The sequence below is a fragment of the Phyllopteryx taeniolatus genome, chromosome 17 (genome assembly GCF_024500385.1).
Source record: "Phyllopteryx taeniolatus isolate TA_2022b chromosome 17, UOR_Ptae_1.2, whole genome shotgun sequence".
Classification (NCBI taxonomy): Eukaryota; Metazoa; Chordata; class Actinopteri; order Syngnathiformes; family Syngnathidae; genus Phyllopteryx; species Phyllopteryx taeniolatus.
Window position 1 is genome coordinate 4,966,668 of NC_084518.1, and position 23,587 is coordinate 4,990,254.

Here is a 23,587-nt window from a genome sequence, read left to right on the forward strand (position 1 = left end):
TCGCTACATTTTTAATTGTTGTGTACAGTTTGGATCGGATTTCGTATGACTCAGAAGCTTTTTTTCAGCAGCAGAATGTCATAGGGTTTTATTTTCCATATATAATGACATTAGTTAACTCATATACAATTTAAAGAAAAATGCATCCAAACTAATTGGGAGAAGCTTCATCATGCAACAAGACAATGACCCAAAACACACTGCCGACAACATCAGGAGGGAAAAGTGGAAGGTCTTAGACTGGCCAAGTCAATCACTGGACCTTAACCCAATAGAGCATGCTTTTTACCTCCTGAAGAACAGACTGAAGGGAGAAAAGAAGCTGCAGTAAAGGCCAGGAAAAGCATTTCAAATGAAGAATGCAACTGCCTGGTGAAGTCAATGGGTCGCAGGCTTGATGCAGTTATTGCAAGTAAGGGTGATGCCACCAAATATTAAACGTTACTCACGTTAATAATGTCTGTTCCAATACCTTTGCTCACTTGAAAAGTGGGTAGCTTCAAACAAAAGGTGCTCTGTCCTGAGTTGTTTAACAGATCTAGATGTAAATACCATGAAATGAAATCTGGAATTCTGAACTTTTGTCTCATATTCATCTTTTGATCTGAAAACCAAATGTCTTCAGTATGCAACAAGAACAAATAAATTGACCTTGCCATTCGAATACTTTTGGAGGTGACTGTAAAACCCAAACTGTACAAACTAGCCATAGAAATGTTAGTATTTCTGATTATTCATTCTTTGAAATTTCCCGAATCATAATTTCATTCATGGAACAGTTCTAAACGACAAGGGTGAAGTATTTTATTCCATATCTATTGCTCTTGTGGCAGGCTAGGAAACGGTCTTTTAAGAAAGTTTGGAGAGTTTAATATGTTATGAACATTTGACAGCTGGTTTCTGATTTCATTTCACATAATTTTTTTTTTTTTTTTTAACTGGACAGTAATCCCTTAAGGTAAAGCTGGAAGTACTGTAAATAAGTTGGCAAAATGGAGTATTGGCCAGGTCGTGTGTCACATAGCTAATGTGTCCAATCGCCCTGCCACTGACAGATCATCCATTCCAGGATGTAGTCCGCCTTTCATAGCTCTTTGCAACCCGCAACAAAATAAGTGGTCTAGAAAACAGATGGTGGATGGAGTGTTGATAAAGGATCTTGTACCTACTAAACTGACCTGTGTCATAATCCTTACTGAGGTCATCTAAGGTTAGATATCCTCCTAAATCACTATGATTTATGCACATAGAAAAATAACTGAAGGTTTGGGGGGCTGATATTATTGCCAGTCTCTCGATAAAAACATAACTTCACATGGGTGCTTCAATTCTATTTCCAGGTGTGTATTGCAGTGCTAACTCATTCTGACACTTCAGGTACGAACCAGGAATAATTGCATTTTTTTAAAACATGAAAGAAAGAATACAAAATCAAGGTATGTTTCAACTGGGGTGAATTCTGATGCTGTAATAAAACAGTATAACAGACTGAACACACAAAAACATTGCATGGATGTGGGAAGCTGTCCATGGTGCTGAATTTTAAATCTACAATTGAGAAGGAAGACAGATCACCACAAATGTAAACGTTTTTTATTGAGATTTCATGTAACAAACCAAAGCAAAGTGGCGCATAATTCTGAAGTCGAAGGAAAATGACACACGGAGGTTTTATGTACGTACAGTACATACGATACTTTTGAGGTTACAAACAGTTGACAAAGTCTAGCAGCTCAGATGCTGCCATCCTGTTTGTGGGGAACTGAGGAAGGTGTCTGATATCTGCATTCAAGTCTCAGCTTCTCCTCCACTCCTCATTGTGTAGAAGATGTACCCCAAAATAACTGCAGCTGCAATTGCAGCAAAAGGTGGTTCCACCAAGTATTGACTTAGTGTCGCTAATATATCTGCACACATTTTTTTACTTGGGGAAAAAAATTAAAGATTTTTTTTTTAAATATCTAATTTTCCTTCCACTTCACACTTATGTGCCAATGTGTTGGTCTTTCACATGAACTCCCAATAAAATACATTCACAATCAGTTTGACAACTCTAGTTGACTCAAAACACAATGACGCACACACACAGACACACACAAAATCAGCAAACATCGTTTTTGCCACCAAGTTTATTGTAAACAAAATTAAAAATGTGAATACAGTACTTTCTGATTTCCTTTGTCCTCCATGAAAGCAGATAAAAAAATGTTTTGTGTTTTAAGCAAAACAAGAAATGCATGGACTTATTGGAAAACTTGTTTAATCACTTAAGTGTAATATTCAACTGCCTGGGAAACCGATTAACATTATCTGACATCACAAACACTCATCGAGCCGTTCTTTTTTTGCTTCCTGAAGGCAAAAAACATGAAATTTCTGCCACAACCGGCATCCTGCCTGATTGATCTTGTGTGCTCTCGCAGACTTTTCATGCTGCTCAGAGGAGGTTGCAATGTGACAAAACATAAGGGAAAAAAACTCCAGTCTGATAATACTCTGACGAGCCACTATCGTTATTTTAATTCTTTGGCTTTTAACCCATCTTCAGATTCCGCCCTTGTTGTAGTGTCTTCTGCATTGTATTTAAACTTTGTTTCTAAATGTTTTTGTTAAATTTTCCGGTGTTTGAGTTGTAATTACATACAGCGCTTCATTGCAGTTGTGGTTATTAAACTGCCTTCTTAAAAAAAATAAAAAATGCCTTTTCAAAATATAAAAAAGGATAACAACTACCAACTGAGCTTTATTGGTTTGTTGATAACAATCATTACACAGGTACATCTATACAAATAAAAAGAAACCGCACACTTGCACTGTTACCTAAACCTCGTGTGAATATTGCTACTGCTGGTATGCATTGGACATCTCAAATAAATGTACAGGCTGTCTGCTGGTATTTTAGACCAGATTTGTTTTTTTACATTGACACACCTCACTAGCTTGGCTAAGAAAACAAATTATTATTTTTTTTTTTTCCATCCATACAATGTACCATTATACACTGTATACAGAGATTGCAAACCCTTTTTCACAGCAGCTATACAAATTTATTGCAATGCTATCACAGAACTGGGACACAACCAACACAGAAGATACATAGTTTGGATAGGGAGAGCTTCACTACAAGGAATTGTAAATTTATTGATCAAATTTCATTTTAAAACTGCATGAGTACAAGAGTTAACATGAGGACAAAGCTTGCAAACATTCTAAAACACTGTTCTTCATTATAAACAATAAAACAATGTGTGACTGTGTTCACCTCTGCCCCAGCACAGATTACATACAATGTCCCTTTAAAGCATATGGAATGTAATCCACACAGGCACACTTTCAGTTGTAGACCAAGATCCTATGACCATGTTTGCTTGTTGACACTGTAACCCATCCTGGACCCTCCCTTCCTTCACATTTAAAACAACTTTGAAATGAAAACCACCGACAGTTACAATGACCCCCGCCGCCATTTCAGAGGAGCAAAAAAATTGTGGGATGTGATGACATTTCCCCGTCTTCAAATTGACTTTTTTTTTGTCTTTTGTAAAAAAATAAAATAAAATAAAAATAAAAAAAATAAAATAATAAAAAAAATAAAATAAAAAAAGTGTTCTCTACAAACTACTAAAAAACCTGTATTTAGAAAATAGTTGATAAAAATATTCCCCTGAATTGTACAAGAAAAGAGGTACAGGGAGCATTGGTAAAGATGTGGTTTGAGAGATGTTATTCTGCTTCCTCATCTTTTTCCTCCGCCGCATCCGTGGCTGGCGCCTGCAACACACACAAACACATGACCACAAAGATTATCTTCATGCGTCAAGATTATTCATGGTGACAAAACACGGACCTCTTCCTCAGCTTTGGCTTCACCATTCTCAGCAGGGGCATCCTCCGCCTTTTCCTCAGGCTTGGCCTTCTCCACCTCCTTCCCTTTCTTCAGCTTCGCAGGTGCCTTCTGCAAGAACACATAATGCACAGAGATGCATTGAGAAGCAATTAACTCAACCAGTCATTTTTTCAACTAATGTTTGGTGGTGTTAGGTAAAATATCAACAGACTTCATTGTATTACACAAATTGAAGTAGTATTTGTTGTGTACTTTTGCTAAGAAAACAGTCGACAGCAGTGATTCACTAAGTACAACAGAATTGAATTTAACCTTTAAGAACTACTTGTTTTTATTAAAAAGGTAATTTTTTTATTCAACTTCTATATGCAATACATTTTAATTTAATCATTATTCAAGCAGTTTTTTTTTCTATTATTTAAGCAAAATGTAAATTTTTAAACTAGGAATAAGGTTACACCGCCTTACAATAATATCAAATATAATTTAATCAGGAATCAAACCTGTCGCGTTTTTGATTAACTGGGTCCACAACACTACTATATTTTAATATCGGTCACAATGGTGGCACTGGGAGAGCTACCACCAAGGTGGAACCAAAATACCATTTAAATATGATCAGCATCCATATTTCTCCATTAGCAGGTTCATACCTTTCCTCCAAACTACAGTTACAGCAGTTGCCCATACTGTGGAAAGTCTTTGTGAGCCAAAGTCTCAAAATTCTAAAAGGTCCTTCAAGCACTTAATATGTTTGCCATGTTATTAAACTACAGAAACAAGCCACAGCCATTTGGTAAGAATAAGTTGTTTTGTGGTCAACTATGACAACTATAGCAACATACAGTACGGCAGTTGACAATGTAACTTACCTTTGGCTTGGGTTTGGGCTCTGCTTTTGCAGCTGTGGGCCTCTGGTAAAGATGAATGAATTGTATTTATTATGGAAAGCAGGCAAAAAAAAAAGGAAAATAGGCAACAGAATGCATTGAGGATTGTGTACTTACATCACTCAATCTGACAGATCTCCTCTTGGGCTGCAAGGTGAGGAAAACAGAAGTTAACTTTTCATGTTGAGTTCTCTTTACAGTTGTGCGCTTTTGCTGACCCCTAGCGGGTGAGAGGGCTATTTCCAGGTGTATGATTAATTTAAACCAGATCGTGCATTAAAAACAAAAAAAAATCTGTTACTTGTACTTACTGCTGTTTCAGCTGCATCTGGATCGTCCTGCAAAATAATAAAAACAAAAAATAAAATGTATAATTTACTGTCGACAAAGCACATGGAATTCTAATTAATCAATTAAAATCACTGTCAATATTATACTGTACTTCCCATTTTGCATAAATTACTGTTCAGTGATTAGAACAGTAATTTTTTTTTTTTTTTTTTACTTACCACATACCAACATCTAAACAAATGTTCCACCTTCTTACTTAGATTAGATTGAAATAGTTTTTAATTCCTCCATAATTCTCCTCTTGTATTTGTTTTTACTTTTTCTGGTTGTTTTTTTCCCCCCTCTCCATATTATTCGTACGAGTGTATATGCATGAGTATCGCTGCTAGTCAACAAGTGCTGTACACGGAATTCATTCGTTCTGGAGAACTTCATTTTCAGTTGCACATGATTCAAATGTGGTTAACTGGCGTCATTTTACGCCTTTTTCCCCCTCCCCGTGTTTGAAGTCAATTTAAAAGGAATTTTTTTGGGTTTTTTTGACAGTGTTGTTGTACACCTTTAAGGGGGCGTGTTCAGGCGGGCTTAGCGCTCGGCGGCACTTCCGGCTCTGCGGACGATTAAAATTCCCGTATGCACGCACAAAATGCCCGTATGCGCACATTTCGTCACAATAAATGAGACACTTGGTTTTTAGCCGTTTGCGAAAACACGGCAGCGGTTGTTGTGGCCACATTAAAACGAACGTCGACGGCTTTTTGAGCCTCAAAGGTAAAGACAATAATGTCGACAAAATGGAAGCACGCTCGCGCTTCCCTACTGTAAAGGAGGAAGGAGGGGCGGAGTGCTCCTCCTCCTCTTCGCCATATCCTTTCATTAATAATAAATGGCAAGGCCGACATATTGGTGAGGGCGGGGGGAGCGAAAGCCCGAGCAGGGAAGTGAGCGTTCCCGCCATTCATTTGAAAAGCTCCTCGGTGTGCTAGCACACTCGACGAGAAGCCCCAGCAACAAGAGCGGCGCTGTGCTGACGGAGGGAGGCTCGCCATTACATAACCCCGCCGAGCTAACACGACGTCCAAACAGCTGCGTCTAATGGCGGCCGCAGAACGCTGACAACAGCCTTAATATGAAACGAAAGTCATAAATAAATGATGCCGCCCAAGGTGGAGGTTGCCGTAAAACTACATATCCCACTTCGGCGGAATTTAAGCGATTTTTTAGGCTTTATAATGCCGGCCAAAGTGGAACTTAAAACTATCCTGCGTGACTGACAATCAATATGCCGCCAACTTTCTCTGCAGAAAAAAAAAAAAAAAAAAGCTGTCGACGGAGAAAAACGACTCCCGCTAAAACCCCAAACACTGCAAATGTGTCTGTTAAAAAGATAATAATAAAAAATAAAAATGCAACCGCCTTACACGCGCAAATAATGACATAAAATGTCACATTTCGGTCATGCATCGTGCGACAAGAGCAAACAAAACCAGGACGACGAATACAAACTCAAGTCATGGCTGCAAGCGCGACATTTTTTTTTTTTTTTTGACATTTGCCAGCAGCAACTCGCGCTCCAACAAACCAAACGGGGGTTGTAAATACTGGATCGCCAAATGCAATAAATATCGCAGTTTACTCACTTTGCTCCTTCTAGGCATGGTAGATGTGTGGAAAAGGGAGCGGAGAAAAAAACAAACAAACAAACGGCGAAATGTAACTGAATAGGGGACAAAAATGTAGTGTAGTCGTATACTCCGGATAAAGCTGTACTCGTCCAGTCTATGTAATACAGGGCAGCCAGATGAGAATGTTCCATTGGAAGAAAACTAGCTCAAACCGGATTGGATTCTCCCCCTCCCCTCCTTATTCAAATCTTATAGTTCCTACGTGATTGACGAGCATTAGCCCGCCCCCGCCGCCCGGTGATTGGTCGACGTAGTGGTCAGCGACACCGTTTCAAATCTGCGCTATTTCCTGAATGGCTAGGACACACGTCAATCAATCGATTCGACGAGGCGCTTGTCTTTCTGGACAGCCATCTGCTGTCAGGAAAAAAAAAAAAAAAAAAAGCGAAAATGTCGCCAAGTCTCCCCTCAACATTGACCATTGACGTATTGTCTAGCAAATACTCCGTAGGCTGTAATGTTAAGGGTAGCATGTGTGAGCTATTTGGATTCCGAGCGATTGTGGCGATATCGGCGTGTGTCCTGGCTGCGGATTGGGAGAGGGGTGTGTGCTTTCGCAGCCAAGTCTTTTGTATTAAGCTTGGGAAAATGGCGACAGGATAATTGTGCTCTTGTGCAACCCCGTCGCGGTGGCCTCGGTGACCGCTTCCCTCGTCGTGGAGGGCGAACGTCAAACATGACTTTAGAGGCGTTGCGCACTCTGCATTCATGATATCACATGTGCATTTACCCTTAGCGTTTATGTCTGAAACGTTATGAATCATACAGATCCTATTAATAATTCGTTTTTACATTTGAAAAGGACATGATGTTTTAAAACAATTCTCCTCCTGCAGTAATAAAGTAATGTAAGTTATATGACCTCTGGGACTTCTGTTCTATCTTGGTGTAACATTTCCAGCAGTTGCATCAGAGCCGAACATAAACAATTTCATTGAGTTTTTTTGTTTTCTGCCAGTCCACGTCACATTTTACAGTAAGCAAATTTCATCATAATTTACAATTCTTTATTTAAAAAGCTTGATGCGGTGCGTCATCTCTATAAAATCCCTGCAAAACAACTAAAATAAGTAAAATAAAACATTATTTACTAGTTGCATGTTGCTGCTTTTTTATTTGAAGGCCCCATTCAACAAAACTGAAGAATCCATGTGCCTTGTTGCTAGTGACTAAAGCAAATTAGAATGAGTAATTTGCAACAGAATCAGAATCATCAGTGAGTGCACCATAAATAATTAAAACCAATGTTAGTATTGAGTGTAGACTATTGCACCTCTTAGTCTTTACTCTGAGGATAATAACCATTTTTGTTTTATTGTCACTCAAACTGAACCAAAGATGTGTTGAACCTTACAAATATAGTATCTGTCAAACTGCTTTTCATACACAGCATGTACTTCATTACAGATTAGTGCGATGTAGAAGAGCTAGAACATCAAAAAAGGGCTTTAGAGTACGGTACAATTTGGAGGCTTATCAAATAAACCTAATTGTTACTATCAACAGTGCTGTTTGTCCACGACACCCTACCATGCTGCAGGAAGTTGAGAAGTCGGGGAAAAAAAAAACAAGAAACAAGTCAAAAGATAGGGTTGAGGTGGTGATTGTTGGTGTGTATGAAGGGGGGAACTGGAGAAGGTGGTGGAGGGCACGTAAATCTCAGATAATAACGCTGTTGTTGCGGTGCGTGACATCGCCCTTCCGTTGCAGCTGGTGCCATTTGCTGTCCTTTCCCGCCTTTCCCCCTGTATGCAGACGTGGAAACAGGCCGCGGCTGAAGCTAGCGCTAGGTTTTCTACTCATGTGCCTGAGTAGCATCTGCAACATTTGCACAATCAACATTGTCCCAGGTTATTGCGCTACTAGTCACTTTAAACTGCATCCATTTCTTGAAGTCTTGAAGGCGGCCTTTGCTCAATGGTCATTTGCACCGGACTATTGTTCTATTAGTCGTTTCAAACTGCTCTAATTGCTAGAGGACTCTGCATCTTTTTGCACAATTGGCAAAAAAATAAATAACAAATTGTACCGGCATTACCAGATTACTAGCAACCTTTTATTGCTGGGACCGTTTTTTTTTTTTTTCCTCTCAATGTCTTTATGTCTCAAAGGTATTCTCTGTTAATTGACTGTCTGTTGTCGTACTAGAGCGGCTCCGGAGACAAATTCCTTGTGTTTCTGACATACTTGGCGAATAAAGATGATTCTGATGTATGAATGTAATTTATAGGGCAGCATGGTGATTTGTATTAGCAAGTCTGCTTCATGATTCTAAGGTTCTGGGTTTGAATCCCTTTGTGGAGTGTGCATGTTTTTTTTCTCCCAGTACTGCGGCTTCCTCCCGCACTTGGCGTCCATAACAGTCCGGATGGTTCTTTTCCTTTTGGCCCGGAGGACACGACGTCCACAATTTCCAAAAACAATTTGAAAAGTGGACTCGTCGGACCACAGAACACTTTTCCACTTTGCATCAGTCCATCTTAGATGAGCTCGGGCCCAGAGAAGCCGACGGCGTTTCTGGGTGTTGTTGATAAATGGCTTTTGCTTTGCATAGTAGAGCTTCAAGTTGCACTTACGGATGTAGCGCTGAACCAGATTATCTGAACCTTTTGATGATATTATGGACCGGAGATGATCAAATCCCTAAATTCCTTGCAATTATACGTTGAGGAACATTGTCCGTAAACTGTTGGACTATTTTCCCACGCGCTTGTTCACAAAGAGATGAAACTCGCCCCATCTTTGCTCGTGAATGACTGAGTAATTCAGGGAAGCTCCTTTTCTACCCAATCATGGCACCCACCTGTTCCAAATTAGCCTGTTCACCTGTGGGATGTTCCAAACAGGTGTTTGATGAGCATTCCTCAACTTTCTCAGTCTTTTTTGCCACCTGTCCCAGCTTCCCATATGGGGCAACAGATAATGTCAGATTCCATGAGTATGTCTGAGGGGCTCCAGAGTTCATGAGCTCAGATGGACATGAAGGATCTTCAGAGCTAATGTCGAATCAACACATCTAGTTAGTTGCTATGAACCATTCTTGGTGTTAATAAATTGCCCACTGAATTGAAAACTATTTATTTATTCTACATTACTAATTACTTAATTTACGATAGTTTTCTTCACACTTGTGTGACTATTTTAATTGATCAAACTTGAAAAATGGGGTTTTAAACATATATGTCTCAAACAATGGCAAATACAGCATATGCAGTTTCCTCAAAATAAAACAAGGTTTGCCTATGCCCACTCATCTGTCACAGGTGGGCATGACCTGCCTGTAGCACAGTAATTCCCATGCAATAGAGTGTGAAGTCTTTCCCCAGTGGCAACACAGCCTAATAAGCTCAGTAACAATAAACCTTAGTCGGCTTTAACCATTGATTAACTGACAGCTGACACAACAAAAAATAATCCCACTTTAAGGCGAGCGCCAAAGGCTTGCCTTTTTGAGAATAAGCAATTTACTTATGACCTATCTTCTCTTGGTCAAGGGTGGCAATTAGCTGGAACTAATAGCGGACAATGGCACGAAACAATAGGTTGCCCCTACTCCCCTAAGATGTCGAGCAAGGCACTACATGGATGAGCGCAAATGAGCTATGGCTGATGATCTCTGACGTGGCGGCTTTGGTGCCAAGATATATTGTACATCCATTCGGAGACCATATGTAAGGGGATCAGGGAGATGCTCTAACCCTGACTGACCCTCCCCCACCACCCTTCCCTTGTCTTCATGGTTCTCAGCTTGCCACAATACTGTTTCTGGACACATTCCAGCCCATGATACACTTTTGCCTTCACAAAACCAACGAATGACGGCCAGTGGAACTACTAAAAAGACACGTGGCGCATATATGGTCTCAATAATATATGTGAGGTGTTTCTCAAAAACACCTCATGTTTCCATAGGTGCGCAAAATTAGAATCAGGTTCATTTTAGTCAACATTCTTTTACACTTAAATATTGATGCAAAACACAAGAAACAAAACACAACAACAACAAAAAAAACAATCAAGCCATAAATAATAATAAAATATTGACTGAATTTTGCTTTCATTGAGTTGAATTCAAATATGTAACAACATTTCCCCATGCGTTTACAAAATACTGTGCATGCATTATGAAGGGTGGTATGAGCACAATCTTATGCAACAGGGACATCTAGCGGTAAATAACATTTGTTGCCCTCCCGCCCATACTGAAAAACAATTTCAGACGCCACCACCAGGACAACCAGTTTTGACACGGATCTCTTCTCCTTGAGGTCCATTTTATCTTTTACAAAGAGGTCAATATATTCCAAAATAAATAAACAATTGATTTTAAGCAGGGCAGCACGGTGGACGAACAAATCCATTTGTAAAGAAACATGAAGTGGACACTTGATTGGCTTTAGTGGACCACAAAACATGATGTGACGGGCAGTATCTGGCCCGTGGCCCTTGAGTTTGACACATGCGGCTAAAAGGGAACATATTATGGAAAATGAAATTTTGAATTGTTTGAATACAAATAGTTTTGTCCCTTACAGTACCTCCTCAATTATCACGTGTGAAATTACACAAGCAAGTCAAATCTTTTGTGCGGTGCATATTTTTAGAAAACGTGTGTGTGTGTGTGAGCAAGAAAACTTACGAAAACATTTATTGTACTAACAACAGACGGAGCACTTGCATTGCACTGGAACCAATTGATTTGTAAGAAATCCTTGCCAGTGTCAACATTTTCTCTGACATACAGTATCGGACAGTGGCGGACCGTGCATAAACATTTTTTTTCCCACTAGCAAATTCATTGTGGGTGAAATTATAAATCATAAATTTTTTGTATGTCTTGCTATTAGGTCATTTTATTACCCAGGCCACCTGATTTGTGACTATAAGACATCTTATCTATTGATTGTATTTGCAGTTGCGCACAACTACGCTGTCTAAGACATGTTTCTAATATTGTGGTCACCATACCATGTGAGGTTAACATTAGAAACACTAGTACAGCTCTTAACTTGCGAAAAATGCAGCAACAATAAAAAAAAAAAAAAAACATTAACATGCTCTGCTCTACCGGATCGTTGTTTGAATTTGGCGCCTCAACGGTGTTGAGTGAAACTGACTTACGGTATAGAATTCGGCTCTTGGTACAGCACGTGACCTCGCCCGCCTCGTCTGGAAACGCCATCCTCACACCCACAGTCTGACGGCAGCAGAGGACTATAGTCGTTAGCAGTTACTGTCGCAAAATAAGGGCCGGGTTTTCAATGGCCATTGAACCTTGTACCCAGCAGGAGGTTTGCAGCCCGCACGCTCACCTGCTGGTGTTTCAGGAAATGAAGCTTAGGTCTATGATACACTTGAGTGGGAGCGATCACAAGGTAAGTGTTCATCGGAGATACAGAGGTACAGTCCAGATGAAAAGGATGAAATTCTATTCAAAAATTGAATTTGTATGTGTTGAGTGGGGTACACGTGTCTCGAACAAAACGTCTTCGTGTGCTGTCACACATTTACATCGAGAAGGAAATGTGTGAATGTACACTGTCAGAAATTTCGTTAGAGACGCTTACAAAAACAACTTTTGTTTTCATTTGGATTGACCTTTACATTTTGAAAGTTCATCACATCCATGAGACATTAGGAAACAATCTCATTCTACAACGGAATAACAACCATGATCTATGATGATCCTGGTAATTTCCAAATAGCTTGTGCATTCTGATCAACGAAACATTTAGAACATTGGATTGTATGAGGGTGGCACGGTGACCGACTGGTTAGAGCGTCAGCCTCACAGTTCTGAGGACCCGGGTTCAATCCCCGGCCCCGCCTGTGTGGAGTTTGCATGTTCTCCCCGTGCCTGCGTGGGTTTTCTCCGGGCACTCCGGTTTCCTCCCACATCCCAAAAACATGCATTCATTGGAGACTCTAAATTGCCCGTAGGCATGACTGTGAGTGCGAATGGTTGTTTGTTTCTATGTGCCCTGCGATTGGCTGGCAACCAGTTCAGGGTGTACCCCGCCTCCTGCCCGATGACAGCTGGGATAGGGTCCAGCACGCCCGCGACCCTAGTGAGGAGAAGCGGCTCAGAAAATGGATGGATGGATTGTATGAGAATTTTGACCCATTTACATGTCATTTCCAGCTAAAAGATACCCATTCAACAAATACAAATTACAGTCATAATTGGACCAGTTATGAATAATTTGGGGCGTAACTGTATTTCGTTGTTTGTAGCTCCGCAGGAATCATTTACAGTGGGTACGGAAAGTTTTCAGACCCCTTTAAATTGTTCACGCTTTGGTATATTGCAGCCATTTATTAAAATCATTTAAGTTCATTTTTTACTCATTAATGGAAGCACAGCACCCCATATTGACAGAAAAAAAAACTTAATTGTTGAAACCAGGCACTGCTGATCACCTGTCCAATACAGTCCCAACAGAGAAGCACGGTGGTGGCAGCATCGTGCTGTGGGGGTGTTTTTCAGCTGCAGGGACAGGATAACTGGTTGCAATCGAAGGAAAGATGAATGCGGCCAAGTGCGGGGATGTCCTAGACAAGAACCTAATCCAGAGTACTCAGAACCCCAGACCGGGCTGAAGGTTCACCTCGCAACAAGACAACGACCCTAAGCACACAGCTAAAATACCGAAGGAGTGGCTTCAGAACAACTCCGTGACTTTTCTTGAATGGCCCAGCTAGAGCCCTGACTTAAACCCAATTGAGCATCTCTGGAAAGACCTGAAAATGGCTGTCCATCAACGTTCACCATCCAACCTGACCGAACTGCAGAGGACTGCAAGGAGGAATGGCAGAGGATCCCCAAATCCAGGTGTGAAAAACCTGTTGCATCATTCCCAAAAAGGCTCATGGCTGTATTAGTTCAAAAGGGTGCTTCTACTAAATACTGAGCAAAGGCTCTGAATACTTATGGCTGTGTGATATTTCAGTTTTTCTTTTTTAATAAATCTGCAAAAATTTCAATAATTATGTTTTTTTTTCTGTCAATATGGAGTGCTGTGTGTACATTAATGTGGAAAAAATGAACTTAAATTATTTTAGCAAACGGCTGCAATATAAAAAATACTTTCCGTACCCACTGTATGTACTGTAACCCATATATTATGTGTACATAATTAATTCTAACTTAAACAGGTGCAGCAACAAAAAACAAAACAAAAAAGGTTGTCCTTAATGTCCATTTCACGGTTTCTGTCAAAATAATAATACGAACAAGGGGAGTATTTTTAAAACTTTCAGCCTTAATGATTAATATGTTATAATTAAAAAGACAATGTAATTGTTAGAATAATTCACATTATTTCTATTGGCATCTTTCAGGTTTAATAAAAAAATGGACATTGAGTTGTGCATCTGGCTAATACTGTGTGCAACTGGAGGTCAGTATATTACGTTTGCTTCAAGAAAATTATCTGATACTGTTTGTAAACTTGCAAAGCAGTTTGGCAAGAGTTATTGGACAGGTGAGTAACCGTTTTGGATCCAGTGGTTTTGTTAATGAAAATCTATGCATGGCAGAATATTCAACAAAAATGCCATCCATCCATCCATTTTCTATGCTGGTTATCCTTATGGTTGTCCTCACTTCACTTTAGTGCTTTGCCACAATCATGTGGGCTCTCTTGGGATTCAAAAGAAGGGGCCTCAATTACGTTATTCAAGGGAGGGTTCGGTCCCTATGCCCTGCGACTAGCAGGAGAACACTGTACAAAACTGCAAGGCTTGTAATAGCTCTTAAAGTGAAAAAAAAAAAAGCGATTTCGTTACAGATTTTTGGCCGAAATGTAAAGAACAAACACATTTAGCAAAAACACAAAGTAGAGCATTTATTTACCTCAGCGGGCCAAATAAAGTGAATCGGCGGGCCGGATCCGGCCCCCGCACCTTGAGTTTGAAACTAGTGTTTTACAGCTTATACTGATTAGATTTAAAAATTTTAATTAATCATATAAATCTACACCACTCAAACCTAGATTACATTCCGTCAATAGTGTGATTACACTTCAATGACTCTGAAAAATACACCTGGTCAAACAGGTTTCTGGTGTGCTTTTATACAGAGCTGTTCATTGTTACCTTTGGGCAACAACAAAGACAACATGACAAACGGTTTGCCCAGTCTTGAGACGAGGATTGTTTGCGAATCAGGGCTCACTTTGAGTACTTCTCGAGTACTTGAGTAATTGTGTTCTGGTCATTCTTATGGCATCGCAGTAGAATTAAACAACCCTAATGGGGGAAAAAAAAAAAAAAAAGCTTTCCCTCAATTCTTGTGGTCCTTCTATTTCAGATTATTCAATACAAACTGTTTGAGTCCCGGTTTTGTAAAAAAAAAAAAAAAAAAAAAGAAGGAATGCACTGTATTTACGTACCTTGAGCAAACATATAAGCTGAAATATTTTGTACAGTGCTGCCATGCATTCATTTTCATTGTTCTGAATAATGAAAAGTTCAGCCAAAGTTGACCAGATATCTATCATGCTTTCTCTTAATCACTCTTTTTTTTTTCCCCCACTTTAAATTCACTTTAAAGCATGTGACCTAAATAACAAAAACACAGTGGACATACAGCCTCACGAACACAGGGCACATACTGACAATCCTCTAGACTCACGTTCACACTTATATTCAAGTCAATTTCAAGTCTTTAATGAACCAAACATGCATGTGTTTGGAAGAAGCCGGAAGACCCAAAGAAAATCTATACAACTGCAGAAGAAGTACTGCTAAAAAAAAAAAAAAAAAAAAAAAAATATATATATATATATATATATATATATATATATATATATATATATATATATAAGTACTCGAGTTGGTCTTGTTTTATTATGACAAAACCTAATCCCCACGCAAATGTTTGTATTACATACATCCAAGACATGCTTATGATGGGGTGTAGTATTTTGTTTAGTGAACTCTTTTGCCTATTTATTGTTCCCCCTTGCCGTGTTGTCGATGTATGTTCAGTGACGGGACAGTTCCAAGTGGAGCCTCTTGATTCCACAGTTCTGAAAGGCTCGGATGCACGATTCAACGCCACTGTGCTGGGGAAATGGGAGGTCATGACTTGGAATGTGCGAGGTTTTCTGGTCCTCACCGTTCCCAGAAGCGGTAACATATCCTCGTCCTCGGAACAGTTTTCTGCCTCCTTCTGTTCCGCTGACGACGCCAGCTGTGTGGCTTTCACCATCCGCAACACTTCCCGTATGGAGGCTGGCCCGGTCATCTGCACTGTACAGGGAGACTATGGATCAAAGTCAGCACTGCTACATGTTGAAGGTAGATTCTCCAACATTAAACTATCTGCGTATCAGTTCAAATTCACTTTGGGCAGGGTTGTTTTTAGAGACAAATGGTATCTCCATGAGTATGTGGAAAATGAATTTGAATGATTTTGTCTATATGCACCACCTCAATGGATTTGATATACTACCCCAATTCCAGTGAAGTTGGGAGATTGTGTTAAACATAAATCAAAACAGAATACAATGATTTGCAAATCAGGTTCAACCTATATTGAATTGAATACACTACGGAGACAATATATTTAATGCTCAAACTGATAAACAGGATTGTTTTTAGCAAATAATCATGAACTGAGAATTTATGGCTGCAACATCATCAAAAGGCTCAGAGAATCTGGAGAAATCAGAGCAAAGACTCTTCTGTCACATAACACACCTTCCTTCACCTATTCCAACCTGCTTGGAGACGTTTGTTCACTTCCTTACCACACTCACCATTGCTTTGGACTGTTGACCCCAAGTATTTAAAGTCCTCTACCCTCGCTATCTCTTCACGTGTACAGTATTCTGTCTTACTTCAGCTAGTCTTCATTCCTCTCATTTCCAGTGCATGCCTCCACCTTTTTAACGGCTCCTTCACTTGCTTCCTGCTTTTACTGCAGATCACAATGTCTTCTGCGAACATCATGGTCCACGGGGATTCCAGTCTAACCTGATCTGTCAGCCTATCTATCACCGCTGCAAACAGGAAGGGGCTCAGGGCTGATCCCTGATGCAGTCCCACCGCCACCTTAAACTCCTCTGTCATACCTACAGCACACCTCACCACTGTTCTTATCACAGCCATTTCCTTCCTTCTTGCAAAGTCTACCACCATCTTTCTCTCCCAAGTTCCTTTCCTGGATGCCAAACTTACCCATCACTTCTTCATCACCCCTGTTTCCTTCACTATCTCCATTAAAATACGGTATGCACCAATCACGACTCTCTCTCTATCTGGGATGCTCAGAAATACTTCGTCTAGCAGCTAGACTCTAGCTCCTTTCAGAATTTCGCTCTCACCTCTAGGTCATATTTGTTTGGTAAAGTTTTAAGCCGGCTGCCCTTCCTGACGCAACCCTCTGCATTTATCCGGGCTTGGGACCGGCCTACAGTTTGCACTGGCTTGTGCCCCTCCATGGCTGTATTATGGGCATGTAAAGTATGGTCTAATGATGTGACCACATGTTCAAAATGCTAGAAAACAGATAGTTATGTTTCACATTGCAGGCGGACAATCACCCAAAACATATTGCAGAATAATCTGACGACTTGGAAGGCAAATAAATTGAAGAGTTCTCAATTGCCAAGTCAGTTACTTCATCGCAAGCAAATAGAGCATTTTTTTTTTTCACTTAAAAGACTGTCATTGACCGTATCCAACTATTGGATTGAAATCCTTGGCATGGTTGTATTTATAATTATGGCACTTGGTCCAAATACCTTCAAGCCCCTGAAAATGTAAGTATCTTGCATATAATGGGTGCAATTCCATTTCATTGAATCATACACAGAAGTACAAGAAAAAACTGGTTTAAATTAACAATATGTTGTGGAAAATGTGTACAACTGCAGCGCATCATAGAGTGAGACGTTTAAATTCGTGCATCAGATGGAAGATGCAATGGTTAGGCGATACGCTAGAGGGCAGTAACAATCCATGCTAATGAACCGAATACAATGAAGCCCTTTACAGTGGCCTATTTTAGGTTTTCTCACAGAAGTGGCACTAACAGTAAGTCTCACACCTGCGAGTCACAAGTAAGTAGCAAGTATTAACCTTCAAATTTCAAGCAAATCCCAAGTTATTGTGGTAAAAGTCAAGCAAGTCAAGTCGAGTCTCGAGAAAATTCCAAGCAAGACGACAAGTCATCACTTGGTTTATAGTAGTCTTAAATTGCTATCATACAATCTTGATCAGTCATAAAAACTATAATTGGAATGATAATAAAATGATTTTTTTTCGCTGGTCATACGCCAAAAAGTTGATTTACATTTATAAAAGTCAAACAACCGAGAGTAGGAAATAATTTCTGCTAACACAGCATAATTGGATGTGTCACTAACCTGGCTCATGGAGAATTACATGAAATAGTAAACATTATCCATGACATAAAAATGTAGCCATCCTTTAAAATGTAGGGTTTGAGCGAAAAATAATGTGAACAAAATTTGCATTCCTCCTTTATCCTCTTTCAGTTAATTCAGTCATTTGGGTGGCTCTGATACAACCACTGACAATTGTCCTCCTTGTTATTAAAATAAAGGTTCTGTTTCATGTGCTGTGGGGGATCATGTTAAAAACCTGTACGTGGTATTACGTGACAAAAATCAAATGTAAACTAATGAGCTGTGTTATAGCAACTTACGTTAGAGTAGCTGTTATAACAGTTTACCTCATTTGTTGACGCCAGGAATACATTTTTGAATTTGTTAACGACCCTGCAGTTGTGTGGTATGTGAAATGGCATTAAGAGTTCTATTAGCAAGTCCTAAAATTGGCGACTTGAGTCTGACTCGAGTCAAATGTCTTGACTCGAGTCACCTACGCCTGTTTGCTCGAGAGTGACATCATTGTTATTCAGTCGATACACAGCAGAATGACAATTCAAAGTAACTCGCTCAGCAATCTTCAACAAAAGATATTAAAATTCAGAACGTGTGTTATACAACAACAGAACAAAAATCACATTCAGTATTTCAACTCACTCAAACATTTGAAAGAATGTTCTTGAATATTCGTAAAAATACATATATTGGTTAATGCCAAGACTCGAGGATGTGCCGTTCTTTGTAAGGTTCGTGAAGCCAAACTGCCTTCAGTTCTGTTCTGTTTCCTGTCAATTAGAGAGCGGCACAATCCAGATCAAGGAAGGTGATATGAAGGTGGTCCAAGATGAGGAGGTGGAGTTCAACTGTGTGACCTCAGCTTGGTTTCCTAGCCCTGTGGTCAGCTGGAACCTGAATGGTGACACTGTGGATAGCAGCCATTACAACAGTACTCATGCGGCTCATGGAGATTCCTTCAACTCCTCCAGTGTCCTGAAGTTTCATGCTGTCAAAAATTCGATGGTGGAGTGTTTGGCGATGCTGCAAACGCTATCAAACCCGCTATCCACCTCGGTCCACTTTGTGGTCGGTAAGAAACTCTTACACAATGTTTAGCTATTTAAATAAGTCAGCTGGTAGCGCCAGCTCCATTAACCCGTGACCCTGAACAGAAAAAGAGGTAAATAAAGAAAATGGATCGATGAAAATTGCCATCTATTGAAAGTTTACATATTTTGCAATCATGGCTGTCTGTTAGACTATTTCCAGAGGACCGTTAATCTGTATTGCTATAAAAGCTGTACACTGACTTCCTACATCATTTAATTTTCCTGTCTACAGTATTGTTCCTCGAGGAAAACATAATAAAAAGACTACAGAATTTGCTGACATAGCACATTTGTGAGCGACTTTGTATATTGGGTAGTGGCGTGTGCTCAAACAACAAATGTTCCTTTCTTTCTAAAATATTAACGTCATAGCTGTAAGTCTTTTTTTAGATTTCATTCTGACATTTACTTCAACAGTGCCCAGGCCTCCAGACTGGACCGTCCTGATAGCTGTGGTTTGCTCCTTTGGAAGTTTTGCTCTGGTAGTTTTACTCATCCTTGGGATAATCTTTTGCTACAAACGCAAGAAAGAAAAAGGTATTAAAACTAACCTAACGCTGTGTTTCACAAAATAGGAAATGATAAAACACACACATTATCTCAATGTCATATAACATGATAAGAATGGGGGTATTTGTTAACAAATAATATTTCTCATTCCAGAACCCAACTACCAAGACGAAATGACGTAAGGAGCCACTCTACTTATTGTACAGCATAGGAATTATTCACAATAATACCACGGACACTCAGATACAAATCTTAAAGGGCCACGAGAATTATTATTATTATTATAAGTCGCAATTAATTCAAAACAACAACAAAAATACAGACTAAAATAAAATGTTATTTGACATGTATAAAACTGAACAGTTCCTCTTCAAACATCACATCCATCACTTCAGCCATGCAATTCTTTCATTATTTCTGCACTGAGAATGTCTTCTTGTGCTTACCCCAAATCCACACCACTCGAACTGAGCACTCTTGCTTTTTGTTGTGTTATACATGTCACAAGAATCCTATTTGCAGCTTGATAGGACGATTTCAGCGCATTTATTTTTGCTGTTTTTATCTCTGAATCTCTTCAAAATTCAAATGCTTTGTCTCATAATGCAGTTTCAAGATTTTCGTCACTGCTATAGTCTGATGGCATATGAAGCATATGGGTCTTTCCCCGGTTGGAGGGAGAATGCATGCTAATTCTTAAGTCCCTTCTTCTTTGAATTGCCGCTCTTCACTGGCCACTTTTCTTGGAACTCGCCGTTTTTTAATAGTGCTGCACAACTAACGTCGTGATATACCTTATTTCTGTTCCCAGTAAAAGAGTGAGGACACAGAGCCAGTCGAGTGGACTGAGACCACCTGGACACAAACAAGGTCGAGTCAATGCAGATTATGTGACAGATGGTCAAACAAGTAAGCCTGGGGACGACACAACAACCCACCCAAACCTTCTACAAACACGATTGCTATTTGCATCATCATCAATTACCATCTACTGTAACTTTAAAATGTCGGCTTTATCATTGCGTGACCCGGTTCAATCCCACCTACCCTTCCCCCATCTCCACTGCTTTGCAGGTATCGCTCCAAATGACCTGACAGAATCCAATTCTTTTGAGGTAGGTAGTTTTGTATTGCAGTAAAGCTGACAGACAAAAGTGCTTGTGTACAGCGGCGGGTCGCGTCATGGCAGACCATCAAGTCGATCATGAGATCCAACTAATAGCTTTTTAACTGCAGCAGCTTTAAGGTCCGCGGCACCGAGCAACACGGCAGAAACTGACTGAACTCTTGCGCAGTGTGCTGGGTTCAGCAACTAGTTTTCATGAGTGGCCAAATGTCGGCCAATCGTTTTGCTGCGATTCAAAATGTGAAATTTGACAATGTGACTTGTGCGTCTGTTTTTCAGATGCCTGATGCAGTTTATTATCACCAAACAGAAAATGACTACAAAACTGCCAACAACAATGCCGATGAAGGCTTGAGAAAACATAGACATGCCACTACTGTTTAAGAAGACCTCACACCTTGGACCCCTGAGACCCCTGAGTTTGGGCTGTTGAAAGAGGAGCCTTCGGGAGGCTTTCATAATACTCTCACTAATATACTGTATGTATTTGGGAAGTCAAAATTACATTATTTTTGTATTTACTTTTGAAATAATATTATCATTATCATTGCATTAGATCAGGTGTGTCAAACTCATTTTTGTCACGGGCCACATTGTAGTCACGGTTTCCCTCAGAGGGCCGTTGACTGTGAAATAACTGTTTAGTCACCTCATAATACTATTACATACACACAACAAATTGATGGATACTTAGTTTTGAAATCGAAAGTCAAGGGTAATAGTTAGTTCAACTTAGTTACTGTAAACAGTAACAGTAACTTGCAATAGCTCAACAATACTATTTATTATATATGAGAATTTGAGCAAGAATCACATGGGAGTTGAGACAGATGATTTGCTTTCGCAGGCCACATAAAATGAGTTGTCGGGCCAGATTTGGCCCCCGGGCCTTGAGTTGGACACCTGTGCATTAGATAATAAAACGGTGCATATTTGTACTTGTATTTCACTGTACATTTTTATTATGAGTGAATAATGGGATTGGGGTGTTGGGGATGATGTGGTTTCTAAGGGCCCAATACTGATGATAGGGGCCCTATAAAATAGCATTTCCTATTTGCGAGGGTGTAGTGTGCCTTTTGCACAAAGATCCCTGGGATAGGTTCAAAGTCCCTGAGGCCCTGGACAGGACAGTAAGCAATTACAGTAAATGGATGGATGCATTTTTATTACCGGTACGATACATATTTTTCCTTGATGTTTGTCAGGGATGAAGTCATTTTAGTCCTCCGTAGTGAGGCAAGGAGCATACCGTAGTTTGAACTCTCACTGAAAATACAGTTCCTTGCCTAATAAAGGGTTAAAATGGCCAGAACTTTGTTGCGCCATCAGTCTCCACACACTACACTCACCAGCCACAGAATTAGTTACCGCTACTGTCTAATGAATATTCGTGTTACTTTAATTAATGCAGCTGAAACAGCAGGGCAAAATATTAAAAGCACGTCAGTTCCACAGCACTGAAAACTACCACTTGCTTAATTATACTGTGTTAGATAACTCGATAGATGAAACTGAATATTACTATTTATAAAGATGAACTGTTTCTTGCATAGGATCTCAATGGTAGTGATGGATGATACCAAAAATCTTCTTACGATACAATCCATCCATCCATCCATTTTCTGTACCGGGTCTGTACTCGGGTCACAGGCATGCTGGTGCCTATCCCAGTCATCTTCGGGCGAGATGCGGGGCACACCCTGAACTGGTCGCCAGCCAATCGCAGGGCACATAGAAACAAACAAACCATTCGCACTCACATTCACACCTATGGGCAATTTAGTGTCTTCAATTAAGCTACCACGCATGTTTTTGCGATGTGGGAAGCAGATGTGCTAACCCGATACTATACCAAGTCAAATGGAGGCCGGTATTGAGATACAGCTATCGATATTTTAAAATAACTTGTCCACTATAGGAAGCTTTACGACAGACCTCCCATTTCAAAGTGTCATCTAATCTGGAAGCAGTAAAAGGTTATAACAATATCACATGAACATAACATGGGGGACAGTAATATAGTAAAAGAAAAAAGTACAATACAATACATCCATCCATCCATTTTCTGAGCCGCTTCTCCTCACTAGGGTCGCGGGCGTGCAGGAGCCTATCCCAGCTATCATCGGGCAGGAGGCGGGGTACACCCTGAACTGGTTGACAATACAATACAATTGTAAAAAAAAAAACAACAGCACACACTGCGGTTACACCATCAACATAGGGATCCAACTTTTCACATTTTGATTCAGGAGGACACAGAGCCAGTTGAGTGAACTGAGACCACCTGTACCGGAACAAGGTCAATCCAGTTGATGGGACAGATGGTCAAATAAGGAAGACTGCATGAGAAGTACACAACAACCCACAAACAATTTTATTTTTTCCATCATCATCATCAGTTATCATCTAACTTAGCATGTAGGAATTATTATTGTGTGAGACAATTCAAACAAGGCAGAGGTCAGGATGGAAAATATATAAATCAAATCTCAATACTGACAATTCCATTATTTTCTGCAGAAATGCAATGATAAGAAGAATTTGTCCATGCAAACCTTACTCGACTCTTTCTAACCTCATGATAAAAGGCTATGGCTTTGGACTCATCTTTGTCAATTAGATCCTGTTTTTGATTGGTCGTCCAGTTTGGAGAAATGTCGAATGTTACATTTGATGTTTTGCAACGCCACTAGGTCCCCGCATAGAAGAAGTAACGGTAATTCGTCACGATCCTCTGCCTCCCTTACATCCCCTGACCACAGATCCCTG

General features: G+C 40.0%; 2 protein-coding genes across 6 annotated transcripts; one reads left to right on the plus strand and one right to left on the minus strand.

The window, feature by feature from the left end:
- Nucleotides 1–2,723: 2,723 nt before the first annotated feature.
- hmgn1b (high mobility group nucleosome binding domain 1b) lies at nucleotides 2,724–6,870 on the minus strand. Its single transcript, XM_061752359.1, has 6 exons — nucleotides 6,669–6,870; nucleotides 5,049–5,075; nucleotides 4,855–4,884; nucleotides 4,720–4,761; nucleotides 3,848–3,955; nucleotides 2,724–3,771 (listed from the first exon to the last, which is right to left on the minus strand). Exons 1-6 carry the CDS (start codon nucleotides 6,684–6,686, stop codon nucleotides 3,724–3,726), a joined length of 273 nt encoding a protein of 90 aa, XP_061608343.1. The 5' UTR covers nucleotides 6,687–6,870; the 3' UTR covers nucleotides 2,724–3,723.
- A 5,036-nt stretch (nucleotides 6,871–11,906) lies between these two features.
- On the plus strand, nucleotides 11,907–21,759 carry igsf5a (immunoglobulin superfamily, member 5a). Of its 5 annotated transcripts, none has more exons than XM_061752699.1 (9): nucleotides 11,908–12,088; nucleotides 14,055–14,113; nucleotides 15,744–16,016; nucleotides 18,870–19,160; nucleotides 19,597–19,716; nucleotides 19,843–19,867; nucleotides 20,501–20,598; nucleotides 20,764–20,804; nucleotides 21,095–21,759. In XM_061752699.1, the coding sequence occupies exons 2-9, from the start codon at nucleotides 14,068–14,070 to the stop codon at nucleotides 21,197–21,199; spliced, it is 999 nt and encodes a 332-aa protein (XP_061608683.1). In that variant the 5' UTR covers nucleotides 11,908–12,088; nucleotides 14,055–14,067; the 3' UTR covers nucleotides 21,200–21,759. The 5 variants fall into 5 exon arrangements, with proteins under 5 accessions (XP_061608684.1, XP_061608683.1, XP_061608682.1 ...); XM_061752698.1 differs by having other exon boundaries at nucleotides 11,909–12,088; nucleotides 15,705–16,016; XM_061752700.1 differs by lacking the exon at nucleotides 20,764–20,804 and having other exon boundaries at nucleotides 11,907–12,088; nucleotides 15,705–16,016.
- Nucleotides 21,760–23,587: the final 1,828 nt, after the last annotated feature.